Source organism: Seriola lalandi, unplaced genomic scaffold (genome assembly GCF_002814215.2).
Source record: "Seriola lalandi dorsalis isolate HSWRI2012SDOR001 ecotype SW California unplaced genomic scaffold, Sedor1 jcf7180002054937, whole genome shotgun sequence".
Taxonomy (NCBI): Eukaryota; Metazoa; Chordata; class Actinopteri; order Carangiformes; family Carangidae; genus Seriola; species Seriola lalandi.
Window position 1 is genome coordinate 1,163,777 of NW_019525489.1, and position 23,910 is coordinate 1,187,686.

General features: G+C 41.1%; 1 protein-coding gene across 1 annotated transcript in view; it reads left to right on the top strand.

Annotated features, from left to right (window-relative positions):
- The window catches only part of cdh5 (cadherin 5), a 31,174-nt gene extending 8,166 nt beyond the window's left edge, over positions 1-23,008 (top strand). The window contains exons 2-15 of the mRNA XM_023393503.2: positions 2,145-2,375; positions 2,731-3,010; positions 3,511-3,633; positions 3,843-4,010; positions 4,159-4,340; positions 6,899-7,003; positions 7,495-7,637; positions 7,731-7,864; positions 9,139-9,248; positions 10,033-10,135; positions 15,121-15,251; positions 15,448-15,562; positions 19,360-19,492; positions 20,242-23,008. Of these exons, the coding sequence (XP_023249271.1) occupies positions 2,145-2,375; positions 2,731-3,010; positions 3,511-3,633; positions 3,843-4,010; positions 4,159-4,340; positions 6,899-7,003; positions 7,495-7,637; positions 7,731-7,864; positions 9,139-9,248; positions 10,033-10,135; positions 15,121-15,251; positions 15,448-15,562; positions 19,360-19,492; positions 20,242-20,617 (2,334 nt within the window). The 3' untranslated portion in view covers positions 20,618-23,008. The remainder of the gene's footprint in view (positions 1-2,144; positions 2,376-2,730; positions 3,011-3,510; positions 3,634-3,842; positions 4,011-4,158; positions 4,341-6,898; positions 7,004-7,494; positions 7,638-7,730; positions 7,865-9,138; positions 9,249-10,032; positions 10,136-15,120; positions 15,252-15,447; positions 15,563-19,359; positions 19,493-20,241) is intronic.
- The last annotated feature ends 902 nt before the right edge of the window (positions 23,009-23,910 follow it).

A 23,910-nucleotide genomic window follows, 5' to 3' on the forward strand; every position in this document is an offset into this window, starting at 1 on the left:
GGGGTGGGGGGCTGGGGGAGATAGAGAGACAGAACGGGGAGGACAAGCTGAAGTTTACCCGCCTGCTGGTGTTTGTGGACGTTACCTTATACATTTTTATTTTGGTTAAGTAGTGCTAAAATAGCTCGCAGGCAGGAACAGCTGATGCAAGACGGTGAAACGTCTTCCAACTCGTAATCAATCAAAAACCATAAATCAGATGAAGGTTGGTTTTAATTTAAAGGTGGATTCCACCAAAATCTCCACTTTACTCTTTGACTCTATTCCCTTGTTTTCGGGATAATTTAGTGTTTGTTAGTTAACACTGGTGGAGCCTGGAGAGTGAATGTTGTGGATTATTTTGTGTTACATCGCAAAACCAGATCAGTGGTTCATGATGTAATACACCAGCGATGTGGTGAGAAGCTATTCCTTAAGTAGCGAGGTCACATGACACAGCCTTTGAAGTCAGCTGTGTTTGAATAAATGGAGCAGTGCTGTTAAAGCTGGAGTTGGTTGGTTTTTAGATCTGCCATCGTTTGTGTTGAGTTCGATTACGATTCCAAAATCGTGTGATAATAGAGAAAGTTCAGTTGAGTAAAATGTCGGTTGTGAAATGTATTTCACCTTTCCTCTAGCGCCGTTTCTAAATGTACAAAATGGATTGGCACAGACATTCATGGTCCCCAGAGGATGAATCCTAATCACTTTGGTTACCCTGACTTTTACATCTTGTTACATGACGACTGGTGGAAGGTTTTGCTGTGAAAGTTGATCTCCGTCGTGAAGTTTGGGTGACTTTTCCTGTGGCTCCATCGTTAGATCTAAATTTCAAAATCGTTCAGTGATTTGATTTATTTCTGTAGCAGTTTGGTTTTTCTTTATTTTCTCTTCGTCTGCATGATGGAAAACGGTGCTGCCTTAAACAAATGTTGTGCTGATGGGTGTGTGTAGCTGCAGTGCAGATACAGGTCAGAGGTTTGAACCCTTCCCTGATGCCAAAAAAAAAAATCCCTGAACAGCAGTTTTTTTGTTTTTTTACAAAGTGGAGTTTCGCAACTGATTTATTACAAATAGTTTTATCCTCCATTTCGATGATCCCAAGGTCTTATGAAGTAATCTACCAGGAACGTGTGTTTGCTTCTTTGTCTTATGAAATACAGTTCATTCTGCTGCCAGATGATGTTGCATAATGTCACCCAAAAAAAAAAAAAAAAAAAAGGTTGATCCAAATTCAACTTGTTTTATTTTTTTTGAAGCGCGACTGATATGCATTGGCCTTGCCAGAGTCTTCTGCATTGGGGCCCTTGTTGTGCAAATGGAGCTGTCTTAATGAAACACAGAGGAGGCTGCGTTTTCTTTGATGTATTACCATCGTTTGTCAGAGCATGATCGTATTTGACTTTAAAATTAATGTACAAAACTGACCCGTTCTTCTCTCATTATCCCAGATTTGAATCAAGAACTGGTATCAGCTACAAAGCCCTTACTATGTTACACCCATGTGCTTTCTTTTTTTTCCCACAATTTGACGTGCTGTATTAAAAGAAAAAAAAAAAAAGAAGAAAGAAAGAAAAACGGCAATCAAAAATTCAAAATGTCAAACAGTCCCTTTACGGAAAATGGCCTTTCTAATGGCTGATAAAGACAGACATCCTATTTGGTTTTAATGTCAGCTCCTCTCTCCGTCTCTGTTTGTCTCTCTCTCTCTCTCATGCAACACCAGTGGGTCAGGACCTAAAATGGGTCACAGGCCTATGTTTAATAGATCCCCATACGACCACAGTAGTGATATGCTTTCAGCCCAGGTCCCATGATGAGAGGCTAAATGTTTCATTTGGGTCCCAGGCTGAAAAGGTTTAAGAGCCCTGGTCCTAAATGATAGCTAGACCTCGAGCTCCGCGGCGGACTGTAAGGGGACAGCGAGTCCTTGGCCTTCACTCTGAGTCTCACCCTGGCACAGTGACGGGGTCTGTCCTCAGCTGATAAGTGGGTTTTAATGTGATCTCCTCTCTCTTCTTTTCTGTTCCCTCTCTCCTCTCTAATTTCCTCTCCCTCCATTTTCCTCTCTGCACCCCTACATCTCTTATTCCTGTTTTCCCCTCTACCTCCTCCGACCCTTACTCATTCTTTTGCCCCCATTTCCCCCGTAACTTCTGCCACAGATGATGACTTGGCTCCAGCTGTGGACCACGGGGCTCATGGCCTTCTCCGTCTCTCTCGTCGTTGCTGAAGACTCTGGCCTTCCCGCGGTGGAAGCGGAGAAACGAGGCCCTGTTGAGATTGTGAAGAAGGAGTCCCATCCTGTCCTGATCAGGCAGAAGAGAGACTGGATCTGGAACTCTCTCTATGTGGAAGAAGAAAAACCTGCTCCCATACCCTACAAGATAGGACAAGTAAGTTAACATCAACATTTTGACCTCACTGTGGGATCCTCTTTAGGATTCTGGTCCACTTCTTGGGCCCAGCTTCTACAGTGTAGTCTTAAAGCGTTTGATAATCTCCTTCCCATGGCTGTCTGAGGGAAAGGCAAAAGGGTATTTCTGTCACTTCCATTCAGTTTGATGCTGTGGCATGCCGAGAATCTGGGGCATTGACTTGTTGCTAACCAACTCTTTAATGAATATCTGAGTGATTTTTACTAGAATACTCAGTTTATTTGTAGAAATTCGCTGTAAGTCTGATGATAAATTCAGTCCTCACTCCACACAGTCATCTCTTATTTCAATTTTTTTTTTTTTTCTTTCGCAGCTGAAGTCGAACAAGGCGGTGGGGGTGAAAAAGTTTACAATAGAAGGTGAAGGAGCGAACTCCATCTTCACAGTGGATGAAAAGGGAGACCTGTTTGTCACCAGGGCTCTGGACAGAGAACACAAGCATTTGTACAACCTGACTGCCAGAATGTATGATGGGAACAACAAGCTGATAGAGGATTCTGGGCACTTTGTCGTCCAGGTGACGGATATCAATGACAACAGCCCCGTTTTCCCCAGAACATTCAATGGATCCATTTCGGAGAGGTCGTCAATAGGTGAGAAAAATAACTGATTAGAAAAATAATCAGCGGTTGTTATCAGGTTGAAAATGATGGTTGCTTATAGCTTGTTTTTTATATTAAATTTGTGTAGCCCTGTATCACTACAGTGTCTACAACATCACTGTATTCCAACCAGCTCAGGCTCTGTGAGAAGACTAGGAAAAAAAGAAAGATAATAAATGAAGTAAATTCTTGCACAAAAAAGTTTCTTTTTGACATTTACTATCCTGTGAGAATTCAGATTAAAAATATGCTAGACTGTGAAAAGTCATGGAAAAAATGAGACATGATGTTGACACATGTCACAATCATTAGGCCATTTTTTCTGTGGAAAAAAAGGCTTGTTGTGACTTAAATAACACAATCTTAGCACATAATCATAATGCATCAATCAGCCAAACAGCAATCAACCTCTTGAACACTGTATGCTGCAGCGTGATGTGTTATTGGCGATGCTCATCATTTTCTACATTTATCTTCCTCCGTTTATCTAGGAACTCAAGTAGTGGAGGTGAAGGCGACTGATGCTGATGACCCCACCACTGCTAATGGAGACCTCAAGTATTCTTTGACCCCGGACGGAGACCTTTCTGCCTTTGATATTGATAAAAACACAGGTGGGTTCAGCGTGATCGCATATCCTGCAGCGACATGGTTTCATTTCTCCTCCTTAACATGTTAATTTGGGGGAGCTGTAGATGTACAGGCTATTTTTACTTGAATATGAGTCAGAGTTGACCTCAGAGGTAACACCCTGTCTGCCTGCCTCTCTCTCTCTCTCTCTCTCTCTCTCTCTCTCTCTCTCTCTCTCTCTCTGTCTCTGCAGGTATAATCAGCTGCAAGATAAACACTCTGGACCGGGAGACTAAGAGTCAGTATGTGGTGGTGGTTAAAGCTCAGGACATGAGAGGAATGGCCTCTGGCAGCACGGCCACCACCTCTGTCACCATCACCATCACAGACATCAATGACAACCAAGCTTCTTTCACTCGAAGTAAGGAACAGGAAAATCTGAAACACGCTTATTAAAAAAAACCACGATATTTTGCTCTTATTTTTGAAAGCACAGTTGATTCCACAATATTAACAGAATTAGTGTAACTGTCTCAGCATTAAACCTGATGTGTAATTTCCCTCTGCAGAGATGTATGAACTGCAGGTTCCAGAGGACCACAAGGTGAATGAGAAGATCGGCACTCTGGAGTTGGAGGACAGAGATCAGATCCATAACAAAGAGCCCATCTTCATCATCCCCAAAGAAAACAACAAGATGTTCAGTGCTGAGCTCAGCCCTAACAAAGATGGCAACCTCATGCTCAGACATGTAGGTGGTTCATGTGGAGAATGAATAGCTGATATCTCAAGGCTAAAATGTTTTTAAAGTCTTTTTTTTGCAATTTGCTTTTGGTAAGAACGTGGAGATACTGATTCACTTGGATTTGATTTTTCTTTTTTGTTACCTTAAGTGAATTTGCTGCCATATTAGCTGTCTGCATTTTGTGATGCTGAGTTGAGCAGTGGTTCCCAACCTTTTTCTATCCAACATGCTCCGACAGCCGTCTCAGATGTGCTTAGGTTCCTCTTCGTTTCACCTCATTGAAAAATGAGTCATGGCATTATTGCGTTCACCGCGGAGAAAGAAGAAGTGAACGTGAATTCATACGAGACATAGTTATCCTTGTTTTTATTTAGGCTTCGTGTCTTTTAACCATTTATCAATGACGTTAAGCTTTCTGTTAGCTTATTGCTAACTAGTTTTCACAAGCGCTCAGTCACAACACTTGGTGTGGAGATGTTCCAGCTATAATGGTTGGTAGGTTTTTGAGACATTAAATATGCTCTAGATCGGCATAACACATGTTCTGTTCATTTCTTTTTTTAATTAGCTGAATTACTGTCTTTTGGCAATTGAAGAATTACCCCCTGAGGTACATGTGGGTCTCCCACAACCAGCACATGGAAAGTTCATTTTTATAGCTAATGCAACATTAACTGAAGGTGAGTTAGGTAGTTTTTGATAGTCACACTTTCATGTTGCAGCCCCCAAACTGATGGAAAGCTCACGTGCAATCATTACAATAAGCTAACATTATAAATATCCAAGAGTGAAGAGCATCGGATTATAGCTAAATGTCAATTCTAATGTACTGACATTTTCAAAGGTGTTTTTTCTTGGATGTGGCTCTTTACACATTCTGCCGCTGGATGGCTTCCAGTTACATCAGAAAATGAAAATTTGTGGAGTCAAATGTGAGATTTTTCTTGCAGGATGACAGCTATGTATTTTTACCAAATTCAAATCCAAAAGCTTCGGCCTCCTGGTTAGCAAAGATATTCATACTTGCAGCGATGTTAGCAGGTTTACTTGACTGGTTTGTGCTCTTCAGATAAAGTATTTAGGACATCAGAGAGCTGGAAATGTATTCCTAATGAAATGAGCTCTGTAATAGCTTGTACCCACGCTGGACTGGAATTGAATCGCACCACAATCTTCCCTCTCTGCTCAACTCGCCCCTCAGCTCTGCAGCCCCTCTCATCTTTCTCACCGGCTGTGTTTACATGTACAGAGTAAGCCGGCTATCGGCCACACTACGGTTAAGGTCTTATTCTTGTTAAGCTGTTTACACATGCCTTTGATACCCTGTGTCTGAGTATCCCTGTTGCCATGAATAATCCAGTTAACAGAATATTCCTGTCTACCTGTGGTTTCCCATTCACAGATAAAACAGTCCGCCAGAAAAAAAAAAACATTTAACTGAACAGTGGGCTATTTCTAATACAGTGGAAAGAAATGATAATCCCAGCAGAAATGTGACAGTAAGCACTGCTTGCTGTCACATATTCGTTGACATGAAAGTGTATCCGTACCACTACGCAAGTCTCAATTTGTGCAGATGTTGAAGAAGTGAAAGGAATGAAGTATTTTCATGCTACGGTATCATATTTAACATGGAAGGGAAAAAGCCGGCGTTTTACTGTATCTCTTAAATCCAGAGTACGAGTTTCACCGGGTTGTTGTAGCTGGGTTGTGACACTTAGAGCCTTTTTACACCTGGCATCAACAGCTGTCCTGAGCGAACACACGCAGGTGTAAATGCACCGAGGAGGATGATAGAGATGAATTAGAGCACATAGAAAAATGAAGAGCAAATGCAATGTGTTCCTATTGCAAAAACAGGAGGGTGATATGTGGATAAATACAGTCTTGAGCTTCAGTCCAAACAGGGAAAATATTAGTTTGTATCTGTGGAGGAGAAGAAGTGGCATCAAGACTGTTACAGTAACTAAAGTCATAGTAAGACATTAAAAACATTTTGTTAATGAGGGAAGGTGATGTTGTGTGAGTGTGCTGCAGAGAAGTTCAGGATTTCAGTGTGTACTTCAGAAGCATTTTAAATAAGTGGTATAAATATAGCCTTGCTGCATCTGATGTAGACAGCATAAATATGAGGTGCATGTTAATGAGAGGTAGAAATTAGCCTTGCAGGTCACTTGTGTAATCAAGTTCAAGGCTCTTTTAGAAACTATGAAATATCTTAGAAATCCAGTGTTTGAAATATTGTAACCTACAACTGAACACACTGATTTGTTGACAGCCTTCATAATAATGAAACAACACTCATTGTGCATAGTTTGAAGGAGACCTGTCGTCTTCTGTCTTAGTTGTTCTTAAACCCCTTTTTGCTCAACTCCCTTTATGCATCTTTGCAGGTTGCCACAAAACTGAACAAATATATTTGTGCATGTAAATATAGCGCAAGTGCAAAATTGAGAAGAACTCATAATTGGTTGTTTATGATCAATTTAAAATCAAATCCTGGTGTAATCAGTGTTGATTTATGACTTGCTGTGGACTGAATTACCATTCACCTCTTTCCCCAGGCTCTGGATTTCGAGACCACGAGCAGCTACAGTTTCATCATTCAAGTGAAAGAAAAGCTGATACTTCCTGCTGACAACACGAAAAGTGCTGTCACCACAGCCCAGGTATATCTCATACAGGACATCAGTAGTCTTTAAGCCTTCCTCCGGGGATGTTATCACCCGGCTTTTCATTAACTTTTCTATTAAAGAATGGGAAAGACAGAGGAGGTGCTGTATCACAGGCTCATGCAAAATCAGGGTGAATTCATCTGGTTTTGAGGGCAGAGATTTGCAGCCTGCATCGCAGCTTTAGTGGACAGGAAATGCTGTTACTCGTAAGATTTATGAGTCATAAATAAGGTCACTTCCAATTTTACATATTACAGAGGTGAAGTTGACTCAGAAGTAGCTGATTTAGAAATGAGGAAATGTAATTTTCTCTCTGTAAATACTGTATAGTCTTAAGAACCCCTGAAGAGCCTGTGAGCCCAGAAAAAAACACAGGAGTTCAGTCCAACCACTGCAGTCCATTTAAATCTTTAATGTTGTGCAAATGTGCAGAAATTACAAGTCAGAACTGTCTTTCAGCTGCTATGAATGATTTAAATTGACAGGTAAACATCAGAGTGTTGGATGTGGACGAGCCACCAGTCTTCTCCCAGCCCATCTACACCTTCAATGTGGTGGAAGAACGGCTCGTGAGCAACATAGGAACAGTTACAGCCCGGGATCCTGACAGAGCCAGCAAGAGCATACGGTACAGCGCTGTGCAAACTCCCCAAAAATAACTAATATTGTTTGTAATTCTGCACAGTGGATTACACTGATCCCTTGCTCTCTTTCGGTTTAGGTACTCCATCCCAGACAAAGACTGTCCAATCAGCATCAACCAGGTGACAGGTCAGCTGTCCACCCTGAGGACACTGGACAGAGAGCTGGAGGCCACACACATGTTTCAAGTTAAGGCACAGGAGGAGCCAAGTGGTACGTCATACACACACACACACACACACACACACACACACACACACACAAATTGCATGGGTTTATTAATCCTGTTTCCTTTTAAACAATAGATGCTCAGAAGAAAAATGAGAACCATGTGTTTCCTCTAACAACGGTAATGTGCATACAGGGAGGCAGTTAAAGAAGCCAAAAAAGACGATGTGTTCTCTTGTTATTCACTGAACAAGCTTCTCTGAATTTATTGAGGGATGCAAGTGTAACACATTAACAGGGATTTTTATAGATTTAACACATTGCCAAAAACACCTGGTCGACCCACACGGGAAGGAGAGAGTAAGCAGGAAAATCACATTAGTGGGTCTCTTTGTTCACTCACAGCTTCCAAACCAAACTCTGTATTTTTAGACCTGCAATGAATGAAATCCAAAGATCTATTTTAGTGGCTTGTCACGATGTTTAAGGAACACAATGGTCCCCTGAGCTTGACAAGGTCCTCGATATACAGTACATGTACTGTACTAAAGATAGTTTCAAAATCTCAGTAGAAGAGACGGGAAACAGACCCACACGTTTATCAAAAGATGAATATTCTAAAAGAACACCAGTGATGCAAAATAAATGTGCTTTAATGTGACAAAAGAAACTGGCCAACAAACAGCTCACAAATAGAAATGCTTTCAGTCAGTTGACCTTAATCAGTCCCATCAATGCACAGAGACACACACCTGATCATTATCTTGGCTAATCGCTGCCAGATCTGACCATTAAGGTGGAGGACAAACAAGACAAAAGTGGGAATAAATAAATAATTAAGCAGAAAAAACTTGAATGTAGAGGAATTCTTTTTAAGGTAGTAACTGATTTTCCAAATGAGCTCCCCTGCAGGATTTATCAGGTTCTCAATAAATAATGCACAGTGGGAAAACTGAACAGCCGCTGTAAGAAAACGATGAGGAACAGACGGTGATTTGAAGAATCATTTCCTGTCCTGGTGGTACACCTGTCTCCTACCGTCTCCGCTTTAACAGGATGGATTTGTTTTGCTTTTATACTGAAGACCACAAATCCATAAAAATAAGATTACATTACGTCTTCAGAGTTACATATAAGGATTTATTTTGTCCTCCAGCGTTTGTCTGCTCTGTAGAATTCCTGCAGGCTGCTCATTGAAACATCTTGTGCATTTCTATCGACTGTTTCCATTGTCAGCCGACTCAGCGCTGCAGTACAAATTCACAAAATTAGCCCCAGTGCTCCGCAGTTAATCATGTGCTGTTGTCTCTTCTCGGCAGGTTTGGAGTCATTTGTAAAAGTTAATATTGTAGTTCAGGACATTAACGACAACAAGCCTGAACTGGTTGTGGACGAGATCTTCGTCTGTGAGAACGACGTCACTAAAACGGTAAGAAAAACCTGTTTCCAGTAGTTTATCTCTTGATTTAGGTAGGTTTGTATTCAACTCGGCTGATGTTCAAAAAGATTTGTGGCTTTACTTCAACCTCTGTATCAGCCCTTCCCTCTTAGTGGATATTTACAGATAGACACCTAATAATAAACTGGGTTTAAACAGTTTCAATACCTGATACCTGATTTATTTGAAATTGTTGTGTTGTTCAAAAACAGGATCCCCACTAACATCTGTGCCACAAACTGAACACCACAGTGGCAGCTGAGCAAAAACACATGCACACTACAAAGTATTCAGTTTGGTCTCATGAAAAACACCACAATTTCCTGAGTAAATGATAAATGGACTGCATTTTTTCTCCTCAATCCAGAGAGCGATGCAAAGTGCTCATATACACACACTTTCATGCAAGGTCAACCTACCATGCAAAGTGTTGGTGTTTTTCTCCTATACTTACAGCAGGGAGGAGGTGCAGCTAGAATACGTGGAAGTTAAATGTGTGAGGAACAGATTGATCTTATGTTGCACGTATCCTGGTTAAATTTCAGATGCATTCAAATTAGTGAGGTTTGAATTTGGAGGAAAAGATTGAATGTCTAAACACAACCATCACCAGCGTTTTGGAAGATGAGGGAATGTAATTTACATGTCAACAGTATGTGTCTTAAGAGTGCTCATCTCACAAACCATAGATATGCTGTGTACATTTAAACTGCATTTGCTGTAAATTAAATTTTAGTATGGATTTATTAAATTACATTTTTCTGTCTGTTCTCAGGTGATAGGAACTTTGCGAGCCGCAGACAAAGACGACCAGCCGGCCTCCTTCAGTTTCAGCCTGGGCAGCGAGAGCTCCAACTTCTCCATCAAAGACTACGGCAGTAAGTCTTTTTTTGTGCACCGAGCATATATTTACCTTTCCTTTCTTGCTTGTTGCTCTAAATGGTGCTCGAAGGCAAAGCACTGGCCTCGGCACTTGTTGCTATGCAACAACTGAAACTCCATTTGAAGCACAGTGCTTTGTTGCTGAAATTTGAAATTATTTTAACTTCTCAAAGCTTTGGTTCTCCCGGCCAGACAGGGGATTTAGAGACCCTGTCTGGGACCATAAGTGCTGTCTAGAATGCACAACAGCAAATATTGAAAGTAATGAGAGCAAGTGGCTCGGTGGACTTGCAGATGACTCTCTATGTATTCTGAACTCATCCCAGCTAAGGGTGTTAAAAAAACATGTCACACACAGCGCTGGTGGGGTGCTTTTCACAATAAAATCATGGAAAATGTGTCCATAGAAAACTGCGCCAAGAGGAATGTAGGGATATGCATGAGAGTACTCACTCAGTAAATTAGCTTTTGATTAAGTGTGTAGTCCAAAGATGAGGCTGCAGCTTACAATTTAAACGCTTTATTGATCAAGCATGAAACAGACTTTGACGGGCAGTGTACTGTTCTGACTGGAATTTCGCCAAACTCATTTAAATATAAGACAAAGTCAAATGTTTTAAATGAGTCGGGTTAATTCCTCTATATGAACATTGTGTGTGTTTATACAATTCTTCAGCTCGCAGCTCTGTGCTTTGATGTAAATACTAACCAACGTGCTCAGAATGATAATGCTAACATGCTGAAGTTTAGCTGTGTTCATCTTAGTTTAGCCTTTTAGCATGCTAATGTTGAATGCCAACATCTGATGGGAATTTCATTAGTTTTGCAAGTATTTGAACTAAAGCACTGAACAAATTAAAGATTTGACCTTCTAATGGTGCTAGATGAAAAGTGAAGGGATCACCAAAGGGTAAAGGAGTGTTTTTACCTTGTTTTTTGTTTGTTTTTTGTGATTATTTTTTATTTTTATTTGATAGTGATGTTGCAGTTTTACATACTTCCAATACAGATCATGAAACTGATGCGCTGCACTGAGAGTTTATTGCTAATTGCTTGACCCTAGTTGGACTTTTACTTACACAATATAATTAAAATATAAAGCTTTCAGTTTCATAAAACACAATACACTAAAAATGTAGAAATACAATGACGGACAAACAAACTGACTAACTAACTAACAAACAAACAAACAGTAATTTAGAGTACAGTTTCTGTACTATTGTGAACGGTTTTATTTTTATATATATTTTTTCAATCTATTTAATAGTTTTTGGAGCATTTCTCTTAAAAAACACCAAGTGTGGGCCTCATGGTGGAGATAAACGAAAAGTCCGGAGGTCACAACCGACCCAAAACCATTCAGATTCATCCTCTGGTCGCCGTGAAAATCTCTGCCAAATTTAATGACAATCCACCAAGTGATAGATATTTCATCCTTGACCAAATCCGTGACAAGCTGCTGCTACAAACATGCTGAGGGATCTTCTGATACGCCACCTGATGTACTTGTTACACTTGTATTCTTCGCCACAGTATCTGGCTGGTGCTAGTTCCATCATACCCAACATGAAAAGAGATCTTTCTGCTACCAAAAGATTATCCTAAATTCAAAGCAGCATCTACGCTGGCAGATCTGGACTGAAAACGTGTGGATATAAATGTACAAGTTGAGAAATGTCAGCTCGGATAAACAGACTGTGACACAGATGACGGTCTGAAACATTTTCTTTGATCCAGACATTGATATTTAGGCAAAGGTTGGTGCTCTGTTACGTCAGATTTCCAAAGCTTATTTGGGTTATTCAGCTTAGGACACAAAATGGCACAAGTAAAACAGTTTTTCATCATTTTTGATCATCACATACACTTATAATACATGAAAGCCTGAGGAAAAGTGTTACCAACTGTTCTAGTCAAATATTAAAAGTCTGAATAGATGAAAGCCTTAGGTAGTCAGATGAAAGATTTAGGTGAAGTGTTACTGTTTAATTTAAGTGAAATTTGAAACATATTGAAGGGAAGATAAACAGAGGGGGGAAAAAGCAGGAATCTGCCTCATCCATTTCCTCTCTGCTCCTGCCTGGAGGGGTTGACATGTTGAGCCGATGGAGAAAAGGAATAGGAAGATGGAGGAGAGCAAAAGGAAAGACAGATGAGGCAGAGGTGGAAGAAAAGATGAAAGGAGGCAAGAGGAAGAGATCTCGATTAAGGGAGACGGGTAATATTAAAGTGGGACTGTGTTAAAATGAGGACAGGGAGCAAACGTAAAGGAGAGAGGATAATAAGGAGGGATAAACAAGAGATGAAAAAGAGATAGGAAAGGAGAAGAAAAAATAAGAATGAATGAAGACGGAAGGAGGAAGAAAAGGTAAGAAATAAAGAGAGAACATTAACAGGAATAGGTGAAATAACCATAGAAGGTGAGAAAACAGGAGAAAAGATGAGAGAAAAAGAGGAGAGGAGAGAAAAGAGAAAGACAAGGAATGAAATAAGAAACGAGGACAAAGGAGGAGATGAGGACAGAAATGAACATGAAGAGGAAATGGAAGAGTAGGGAAAAAACTAGTGAGAGGAAAGGGGGAAGAGAGAAGAAGAAAGAGACAAAAAGAGAAAAGATGACAAGACCGGAGATGACAGAGGAAAAGAGGAGAGAAAAACAACAGAAGGAAAAGGGATGCAAGAGGAAATAAGGACAGTGGTTGTCCAAAGAGAGGGAGAGAGGAGGAGGACATGAGGAAAAGATGACATCAAATGTTTGAATGAAGGGTTAAAAAGAAAGGGGGGAGAAGAGGAAAAGAGGAGGAAGATAGGAGATGAGAAGAAGGGTGAGAAGTAGGGAGGGTGAGGGGAAGAAAAAAGGGGGAGAGGTGAGGAGGAAAGAAGGAGAGGGGAGGGGAGGAGGTGGATAGTTGTTTGATAAGTGCTGGTTGTCAGTGTAAACCTCTGTTCTCCCCTGTGCCTCCAAAAAACTCATCTGACAGCACCTCACACCACTTACCTCAAACACTGCACACACACACACACACACACACACACGCACACATGCACACACGCACACACACACACACAAACACACATATATACTCTCATGCAACAAGAGCTGCAAAGTGAAGACTCCTAAAATATTTATCAACTACCAGCTCTTTAAAACTTGCAAAAAACAACCATGCTTTCATTATGGGGTCCAGAAACACACACACACACAAACACACACACACACACACACACACACACACACACACACACACACACACACACGCACGCACGCACGCACGCACATGCACATTCCAGCAGTCAGTGTAGCTTTCACAGTGAAGTGACAGGACCTGTGTCTTGGTGTTGGTGTTCAGACCAGGCGGCCACATGAAGCTCGCTGCATTAATACCAGACAGACAAGAGAGAGGAGGAGGAGGAGGAGGAAGGAAAACAAGGAGATGAAGAGAGAAAGGGGCTAATGAGAAGTGGGAGGAGAGAAACGGAGAGAACAAAAGAAATACAGAAAGGACAGTGAGACAAACGCAGGAATCCAGAGAGACGGGAACAAGATGAATTCAAACCAAGAAGGAGCAGGAGACGAGACAAAGAGCAGGGGAGAGATGAAGGGGGACAGAAGCTGTTTTCATCTTTTATTCAGTTAGTTAAGGCTTCATCTGTACCCATGTCCTCCCACTCACACGCCTTCAGTGACTACATGTTGTCTTGTAGACAATACTGACAAACCTGGATCTGCGGAAGTGGCCGTATGAATCTCATTTGGGTGTCAGACACGTTGACCTTTCATTAAAAGGTCATTTGAAAATACCTCCAGTATCTCACCGGGCAAATAGTTTGGGATCTATTTGTCCGTGGGATTTGAGATATCTTGTCTGCGAGATGTGTAAACTTTTTGTCCTGAGCGCAAACAAGCTAATGAGCTAGCAAAGTGAGAACAAACTGTGACCTGTGTGGACAAGAAATATTTCTTCATGAGAAAGTTGTTTCAGTGACTTTTCTCTTTAATAAGGACAGGTCTGGTAGAGGAGGAACAAAGGAAGATAACTGCACAGCCCGTCATATACAAAGCTTGTCCAGTAAAGTGGAAGAACACAGAGGCAGGAAATTCAGGTGTGAAATTGCAGCTGAAATAAAGTTGCGTCTTTTATTCAGGTTACAACAAAGCTGCATTTTCAGTCGGTACGTCGCTGCTGCCACTAATGATCATGGCGAGACGTCCAAATGAGTCAGAGTTCATTTTGAAGGATGTGAAACAAGTCTCAGGATGGATAAAACTGTTGAGCCAAGTGTGCTGGGTCTCCTTTCATAAAAACCCATCCAATATAAAAACACATCCAGGTTTTCTTTTTATTTAAACTTGTCCCTAAACCAGAGCTGCATGTGTAGAGTGTGTTTCTTTGTCTGAGAGTTTCACAGTACGTCTAAGTATGTCTTAGTGTTCAGAGGGGTCTTTCCTGCCATTGTGTTCTCCAAACTTCCTCCAGCAGTGGGATATTGTCCAATCGTCTCAGCAGGAAACTTCTGCCCGATGACGATTTGACTAATGGCTGCATTGTTGGCCGGGTCTGCAGATGGAGACGTCGCTCTGTTCCGCTCAACATGTTTCAGTCCTTTTTCTTGTTTTTGATCCACTGTTGCAGGTTTTTAAGGTGCTGCCACAATCTATAATCCTAAATGACTCAAATCCTAAACGCACCAACCTGACAGATAATCACAAATTATCTGTCAGCTTTTATGTAACGACTCTTCTTCCTGCCGTCGTACCTCATATCTTGTTTGATCTGCGGAGCGCGGCGCTGTAAAAATAGACTCAGTAGACTCTATAGACGGAGCAGGTGAACATTAGATACACTTCAGTGAAACAAGGTGATGAGTCAGACAAATTAGACATGGATTTTTGCAGGAAGGAGATGCACATTTGTTTTTGCAAAGGTGGTTGCGATATTTTGTACATTCACCGTGGATACTTATACGCTTCCTTGTGCAGATAACTCAGCAGACATCATGGTGAAACAAGGCCCGTTCAGCCTGGATGACCCCAAGGATTACAAGGTGGATGTGCGCATCAGTGACGGAGGACGGCCCATCCAGACCAGTATTACCACACTGGCAATCAAGGTGTGTGTGTGTGTGTGTGTGTTGAAACGATTTCACAAATTCACTTTAAATCGTTTTATTTGATCGAATTCACCAGTTTTTGTCCAGTGAAAGTCAGAGTATCTAATCACACGCAGGGATTTAGCTTGTACTGTGATTTAGATGGACGAACCGTTAATGAAAGCTGCTTGATTAATCAATTAATTTCCCGATGTAGTCGTGTCGCTGTGACGCCAGGCGGATTCCTACGCAGTGCAAAGCCAGTGCTCGGAGGATGTCAGTGAGTGTCCACGCCCTGATCGCCATTCTGCTCTGCATCCTGACCATACTGGGTAGGTTCAAGTTCAGATTTCTCTTTTCTTCCTTTTCTTGATTTCCTCTTTCCTCTGTCTTTCTTTTATAGTCTCCATTTTGATGGAAACTTCTCCGATATCACCTGCAGTGTTTTCTTCAGGGTGGAGATCGTCTTATGTTCTTGCTCTTCCTAAGAGTGCTCAGCAGCACCTTATACACCTTTATATACCTTTATACATCAGAGTGTTTACAGGTGTTTGAGAGCACCAGTGCACATGTGAAAAAAGTTGCAAAAAGCCTTTTTGCGGCTCCAGAGGGAGAAAAGTCTGATGCTTCGTCCTAAAGCGGTGTCACTTAAGTCAGAGTCATTTGGGGCTGAAGACAAGTTTGAAAAGACCTCTGTAGCCCCAGAGGCTGAAGGCTACACTAGCTGCTGCTAGCATAACACATTTGAATCGAATCTGAGACTTGCTACGGGGTCACCTCAATTTTGGTTGTTTCTAAACAGCAAAACGTTGAATAACTAACATAAACATGATGAATGATTCTGTGGAATATGATTTTCTTCCATTACCGTGTACAGTGCCAAATATATGAAACTGGTGTTTCAGCTGATTATTATTTTTTTGTAGTCGGAAGTAAACAAATCTGAATCTCAAACAAACACAAATTTATTCCAAACATGGGGAAATATGAAATGCTTTACTTCCTGTTTGGCTCAGGGTTTGTTAAGGGATTATCAAACACTAATATGTGGGCATTTGTGTAAGACATGTAAGAGAAAATGTCGATTGCTGATGAACTGAATTTTACATGGTTGTCTCACAATCTGCTAACAAACAGGTGCAAAAGCCTTTTTCTTTTTTTTTTGAAGTCCTCAGCGTTTTTATTCTCTGAGAAAATTCATGAAGATGGCATCAATGATAGATGTAAAAAAGCCAGCTCTGAGTGATTAAGGCATGAGCACAGATTCACTTGCCCTTGCTTTGCGATAAATAAGATCTGTGTTTTGTGGGGAACTTTTCCCCTCCTGGTGTTGTTGGTTTTATGAATAATGCAGCGGCGGATGTGGAAATAATGCCTGCAGTTGTGAGCTCAATATTCTCTTTGATACCTTCGCTCCCTGCTCCTTTTTTTTTTTTTTTTCTGGGGGAAAAAGAGACACTTGTCATGTTGGCTGAGTGGCACGCTGGAGATAGTTGGCTAAACAAGAGGGATCTGGGATGAGAAGTGCTGAGGAAGAAAGGGGAAAGAGAAGAAGAAGAAGAAGTTGAAGATAAAGAAGGACGGAGGCGGAGTGACAGATGGAAAAAAAAAAACGTATATCTAGACTTAGATATGGGAGGAGGAGAGGGGTGAAAAAGGCAGAGAGACTAGAGGCGAGTGAGACAGAGAGCTGAGGTGGAACGAGACCAAGTGAGAGACGGAGCGAGACAGAAAGAGGTCGAAGAGGAGAATTGTGGGAAAAGCAGCAGAAGAATAGGAGTGGTAATGAGGAGAGTTTATCAGCTCTTTAGGTGCCGTCTGCTTATCAAACACCACCAAACACTCAACCTATTAACTATTAATACACTCCTTCACTATCGCGCCTTTTCCCCTCAGTTTTTTTTTCCTTCATCTCTCTCTTCCTCTTTCTCTTTCCCTCTGGGTCTCTGTCTCTCTCTCTCTCTCTCTACCTCCCTCTCTCCTCCTTTCTGTCTCTCTTTCTCTTTATCAAACACCCCCAACATAGGCCAGATTAACTATTTAATGCACTTGTCATTATCTGCCAGGGCCCAAAGCAATTTACCGTGCTTCCCATTCACAGGCGCATTTTCTCACAAGAAGTTGGGTTTGACACCAAAAGACATTTTTCTCAGTCGTTTTTCTACAAAGAAAGGGGCTCTGTCTTTTTCCTTTTTTTTTCTTCTCTCTTCTCTCATTCCTCTAAGTCTGATATCTCCAGAGCTTATTAAACTGCAGAGCATGTGTTGTAAAAGATTAATCTGTTGGTTTCCCATGCAAACTTAAATTAGTCCCGCTCGCCCTCAACTAAAAGGCATGGCTAATGCTGCCCGTCCGCTGAGAGAGAAAGAGGTTCATATCGGGACTGAGGCTCGAGGCCTAATCTAATGTCAAATGTATCCTTCGTCTCCTCCTTCTCTCCTCATCTGTCTTCTTTTCTGACTTCCGCAGCCCTGATTTTGTTTTGTTTTTTCCCACTTCGTTCTTCCCTCAGTCGTTTTCTCTCCTTATTTGTTTCTCCTTTCCTTTTATTCATCCTCTTCCTCTCTTTTCCTTGTCCTCATTCCTCCGCTCTCTCGCTGCAGGACATGAGTCAGAAAGACTTTAGTTTCTTTTACACCACTTTCTTATAAGCTGAGTTTGGACAAAATGAAGATGTAAGTCTGTATTTTATTCGGTCTTTTCCCAGTTTCACCATTCCCTTTCCAGTTAAGCTTGAGACGCACATTACAGTTTCTGGCCCCGTTGCAGTTGATCAGTACAACTTAATCAGACCAATGTAGACCAAGTCATCACTGGTGCTGGCGGTCGGGGAGATAAAATCGCACACATTCAGGTGTTCAAGGGTTGCTACCCATCATGCCCATTAAACTCGTTGAACCTTTCATGTCACACTGGGGAAGGAAGTTTTGCAGTTTACAATTAGTTGCACGTTTCTCTCCAACCACAGTCATTATTTTCCCTCAGCTTCGTTCGCTTTTCTGCACAAACCGTATCATAAACCAGGAAGACATTAATGTCCATCTCTGTGTTGGTACGGTAACGCGAATTGACTGTTGGTAGGAAACGAGAGGCGAACAGCGCTCTCTGTCGACCTCCATCCACTCTGACCTTCTTCTTCTTCTGTGAAATTTGTCTCTCTTACCATGTTGCGCCGCTTCCGTCTTTGCTCTTGACGCACACGAGTTGTAATTAACATAATTTGAACGCAAACAGATTGTAATGATTTTCTTTTTTTAAGATTCTTGCACATGCAGTACATTCTTATCTTTATTCTCTGACTTCCTTTCCTCTGTTTCCTTTCTCCTCTTTCTCCCCTCCATTTTCTATCTTACTCACTTGTTTATTTCTTCATCATCTACCAGGTCCAAACTTGCTTCCCTTTCCTTCCTTTCTCATCCCCCTCTCAATCCACCTTGTTTTCTCATTTCCCACCTCCCCCTCCTGTTTTCACTGACTCTCTCTTCCTGTTTCTTGTGCTCCCCTCTCTCTATCTGTCTCTGGCTGAGTAGATTCATTTAAGGTTTAGATGCTCGGGGCGAATGTTTCAGACACCTTAAACCATTCCCTCCTCATTCTCTCTCCTGTTCTTACTCTGTTTTCTAGTCTCTTGGTAGCGCTCCACTTTCCTCTCTTGTTTCCTGCCCCCGTCCTTATTCTGTTTTGCTTTGGCCTAATTTTCTCTCATGTTTTTAAATTCGTAGAACTGTTGGTCCAGCATGAAAGGTGGTATAATAATAGCTCTGTGTTTGTGTTCCTCGGCGGATGCCTTCAATTTCTATCAATTCGTTTTTGTTCCTTTAGCAGATGAGACATGCAACAGAGGGGATTTCACATTTTAAATCTTTTATATACGGCCTGAATGTGATGTTTTTTCCTAGAATGCTTTTTTGACAACTTTAATCTTGCAAGGTCAGACCTCACATGGATATAACTTGAGGTCTGCACTGGCTGTCAATCACTGCCCATTAACAATGTCCTTTTTTAAAAACCCATTTTGTTGTATTAATATAACATTATATTACCGTGTTTCAAATACTGATGAACGTGTGAAAGCAAAACCTGAGAGTGAACACATGGCAAATGAACTTTCCTGTGCTTTGCTTCTCAGTCATAGTGATCCTGTTTGTGATGAGGAAACGCTACCAGAAGGATTCTCTGGCCAGTATGAAGAACAGCGGGGAAATCCACGAGCAGCTGGTCACTTACGACGAGGAGGGAGGAGGAGAGATGGACACTAACGGGTATGTGGACGAAAACAAACACTAACGCCCTTCTGCTTATTTTCTCTTTCGTAATAACTTGTAAAACTTGACAGTCTCTTTTTATTTATTATTTAGAGCACAGCCATAAAACAACAAAAAAATAGATTAAAATCTGAGCTTTAAAAAACTAATAAACTAATAATTTCTTTCCCTGATTGTTGATTTTTCTTGTATCAATGTCATACACTGTATTAACTCTCCCCATCTGCACTCTTTATCTTCTCTTCTATAAATTTGCTGACCCAGTTTATCCGACTGAGATCATTAAAGTTTAATCTAATCTGAATCTAATCAATCTATATTTAAATAGTATCAAAACCATATGCAATCCTCTAAACTATCCATAGTAACTGCACCATATACTGTCAAAAGAAACAACCTCAAATCACAGAAATGTTCAAGACAAACAGCAGAAAGTAAACTGAATTTTTTATTATTGACATTCCTGTTCTCATACTATTAAACATGCTTGATTTAGAACTTTTTGAATGATTTTCATGTTTTAGACAAATAAAATCTTCCTTTCTAGTTGTGAAATAGGATTAAATATTATACTTTATAAACTTAGGTTTGTGGTTAATGTCCTTTTTCAAAATTCTGTTTGTTTTTGACCTCATTGATATTGATTTAATTTTGAATAAGATCAACTCAGCTCATGATCACATCCTTCGATGAGGAGTTGAACCAGCGTTCAGTTAATTAACACAGAGTGTTCCTCTCTCTTTTAGCTACGATGTCTCAATCCTCACCTCTGCCTGCCACGACGGCTCCCTGCTTCGCCACCCGGACCGCCACCCCCACCCCTCTCTCTATGCCATGGTGCAGAAAGCCCCTCAACCCACTGCATGTAAGGGCGACATGGCCGCGATGATCGAGGTGAAGAAAGACGAGGCGGACCACGACAGAGACGGCATCCCGTACGACACCCTCCACATCTATGGCTACGAGGGACCCGAGTCTTTAGCCGGAAGCCTCAGCTCTCTGGACAGTTCCTCCACCGCTTCGAACTTGGATTACGACTTCCTGAACGACTGGGGGCCGAGGTTCAGGACCCTGGCTGAGCTGTACGGAGTGGATGGACCCGACTACTACCATCAGTACTGATGGAGAGCGTCTGCTAAGAAGAATACATGATGCCAAAACACACACACACACACACACACACACACACACACACACACACGTGTAAAACAGCCATAAGAATACATCCGCACATTGCCAAAAGCACGCACTACATACACACAGTCACACACACATTTTGTTCCTGGACGAGGAGCTTCGATCTAGCAGACAGCCGTGTTCTCCAAAGACTTCTGTAGCTTCTGAAAACAGAATCAGGGCGCTCACGTCTCCAGTATAACATCAACTAACTTTTGTTATCAAGTGTAATTCAGTGAATCCGTTAAGTTTGCTGAGTCTCCTCAGTCTGTCAGTAAATAGAGCTTCATCAAACTCCAGGAAACTCCATCACGTTGAATCAAGGTTTTTTGGAGATCTCTCTCTCATTTGTCTTTTCTTTTCTGGTGACATGTTGCCCTTTGCCTCCACCGAGGAGACGCTGGAAAGATTGTTAAAGTTACACCAAGACATGACGCCACAGGAGAAAGTGACTGAGTGATTCTCAAGGGGATTTATTGTTGGCGACAGCGAGAGTTTTTTCCCGTCACACCGTTGTGATGTTTGACATCACAGTCGTTATCGCATCATACCTGCAAAGATCTGAAAACCCAAACAGATGAAACTCCACTGCAGGCTTTAGCCAATCACAGTTCATTGTGGATAATCGATGGGTTAATCAGGTCACTGCTGGCCAGTGATGTTTTTAGTTTTTTCACATTTGATTTGTGTCTCAGCTCTCATATGCAGCGCCATTTTTGCATCCCCTTTTCTTACCCGAGACTTTCATTTATTTATTTCTTTGCACTTATATTCATCTACATATACACCTACCAATTATTGCTATCTCCCAGTATAGACACATACTAAATCTGGACATCTAAACATTGACACAATACCTACATTAAAGACAACATTAACAAATATGCATAGTCTTGTATCCTGGCTACTATTGAAAGCTGTCATACTTTAGACTCTTCATCTGGATATGAGCTAATTTAAATGATTCTAACATTAATCGAAGTTTTCATTTTGTTTATTTCCGTCTTACTGGGGATGCAGAATGGTGCACGTCAAAGCAACTCACTGTTGATTTGAAATTCCTGCCATACTATTTTTCTGTTCTCCACATCCCTTTGTGTATTGACAGCCTGTCATCTCCTCGAGCCTCAAGCTTTGAAGATTTTTTTAAAATATATTTTACAAAAGGGCCACAAACACACGGCGAGAACAAGGTGCTCTTATTTTTGATCTGAGGTAGATGAGTTGATTTGTAAATATGATCGTCTGAGGGGTCCATTGTTTGAGGTGAAAAACTTTGAGCAGCCACAAGCGTTTTAACTGAAAATAGTTTGAAGTGTTTGATCACAGCGAGATGCCAGGCGTGTTTTCTTCATGTGAAATACTAAAAAGGAAAGTTCAACTCTGAAAAACCTACACCTCTGGACATCACATCAGTCCACAGGGTTATTTTGTGATATACAGTATAGTTACTGATCTGCAACATTTCCTGACATGACGCCAGTTGTTTGGCCAGTTGTCAACAGAGTTAAAAAGTTCAGATAAAACTCTTCAAAAGTTCCTAATATTTAGCATTGTTACACTTTTTTTCAAAGTGAGTCCCTTTTTGTGTTTTCTGAAACCGGCCGTCTGATATGAACAAGGAGTCATTTTCTAAATGAGTCACTTTGTCCATTTTCCCCAATTATCTTCTGCTCTGAGAAGAGGAAGAACAATGGAGCGACAACAGACAGAAGGGAAATGGCAGTGCTGCAGCTCAGACAGAATTACAGAGCGTTCCAGGTTTTTATTTGACAGAACCCATCATCACAGTTATTGTTGAGATGAAAGCCCAATTCTCAGAGGCCTACTACAACAAAAGTAATTCAGACAACTCAGGAAACGCCAAGTGGCAAAAGCAGCTAGTTGGGCAGCTGCGATGGGTCTGAGGTGGCTCGAATAGCTTTAACCTCTCATCCTTTTTGGCTACTGTCAGGTCATGAAGTCTCTGATACAAAATTTGACAATCTCTAGGTCATTATTAGCACATTTTAAGTCTGATTCTGAAACAAAATCAATGGAGTTGGGAGCCTTTTTCAGACTTGGACCTATTTATAATCTGTAGTTTGTGCTATTTAACAATAAGGAAATCTTACAAAGGCTCTATGATGCTTCATATTGGACGGATTTGTTGAAGGGTTTGCATTTTCTAAATCAATATGGGAAGGTTATTTGTTTCAGTTGATATTAGGCTACAGTTTCTCTACCTTTTTTAGATTAGCATTGTTAAACAAGTTTCCTTCTAAATCAGTGAATTGTCATCAGTATATTGTCTGACTTTCCAAAACCTAAAGATATTCAATTTATATGGATATAAAACAGAAGAAAAGCAGCAAAAACTCACATTTAAGAAGCAGGAACCAGCAAAATGTTTGTAATTTTTGCTTGACCTTGATTCAGTGATGATAAATCACATATCAAAATAGTTGCCAATCATTTTTTTTGTTGATTGACGAATAGATCGACGAATTGTTTCAACTCTATCCCTTACAGAGATCATTTTCAGAAATCATTATGGTTGTCGTTAGCAACCTTTGCTTGGTGTATCATGCGGAAGATCTATTTGCTCTTTAGTAGCTCTTTATGTCATCAGGAACAACCACTCCCAGGCACCGTTTGATCCCTCGCCCTCTGGGAGGACGGCGTCCAGCCAGGAACCATTTATCAATGACTCACTTACATTTAAACAACAATTACAGACATTTGAGCTCATTGTATTAATGTGGGGTCTGGGGATAAATTATGGCTTCTGCTCTTACACAGAAAGCCATTTATAGAAGGGAAAAGGTCACTTCATTGTGAAAGTGACAACCTAAAAGTCAGTTTGCATGATTGTAAAAAATGAAGACACTCCAGTTTACGTAACAATATTTAAATGTATTCCAGTGTCGCATACAACTCTGCTGAAAACACAGTCACACAGCTTCATGTCCCGAGGACAGTTCCTTTGTCCTTTTAAAATGTAATTTAATTTCAGCGAAGACAGTTTAGTTTATTTATTCTCCTGTTTATTCTGTTTTGTTTGGACTTGAACTTTTTTCTTTAAAACTCGTTTGGAATGCCGTCTGATAAACGCTGGATACAATAGCTGGAAGCCCTCTCAATGCTTTCCTGTTGGGTTCACATATATACTCAGAGCAGCCTGTTCCTCCACCTTTCTGTCTTTCTGTCGTTCTCCTGCTATCCTTGTTTGCCTTACCGAACCCCCCCCCCCCCCAACC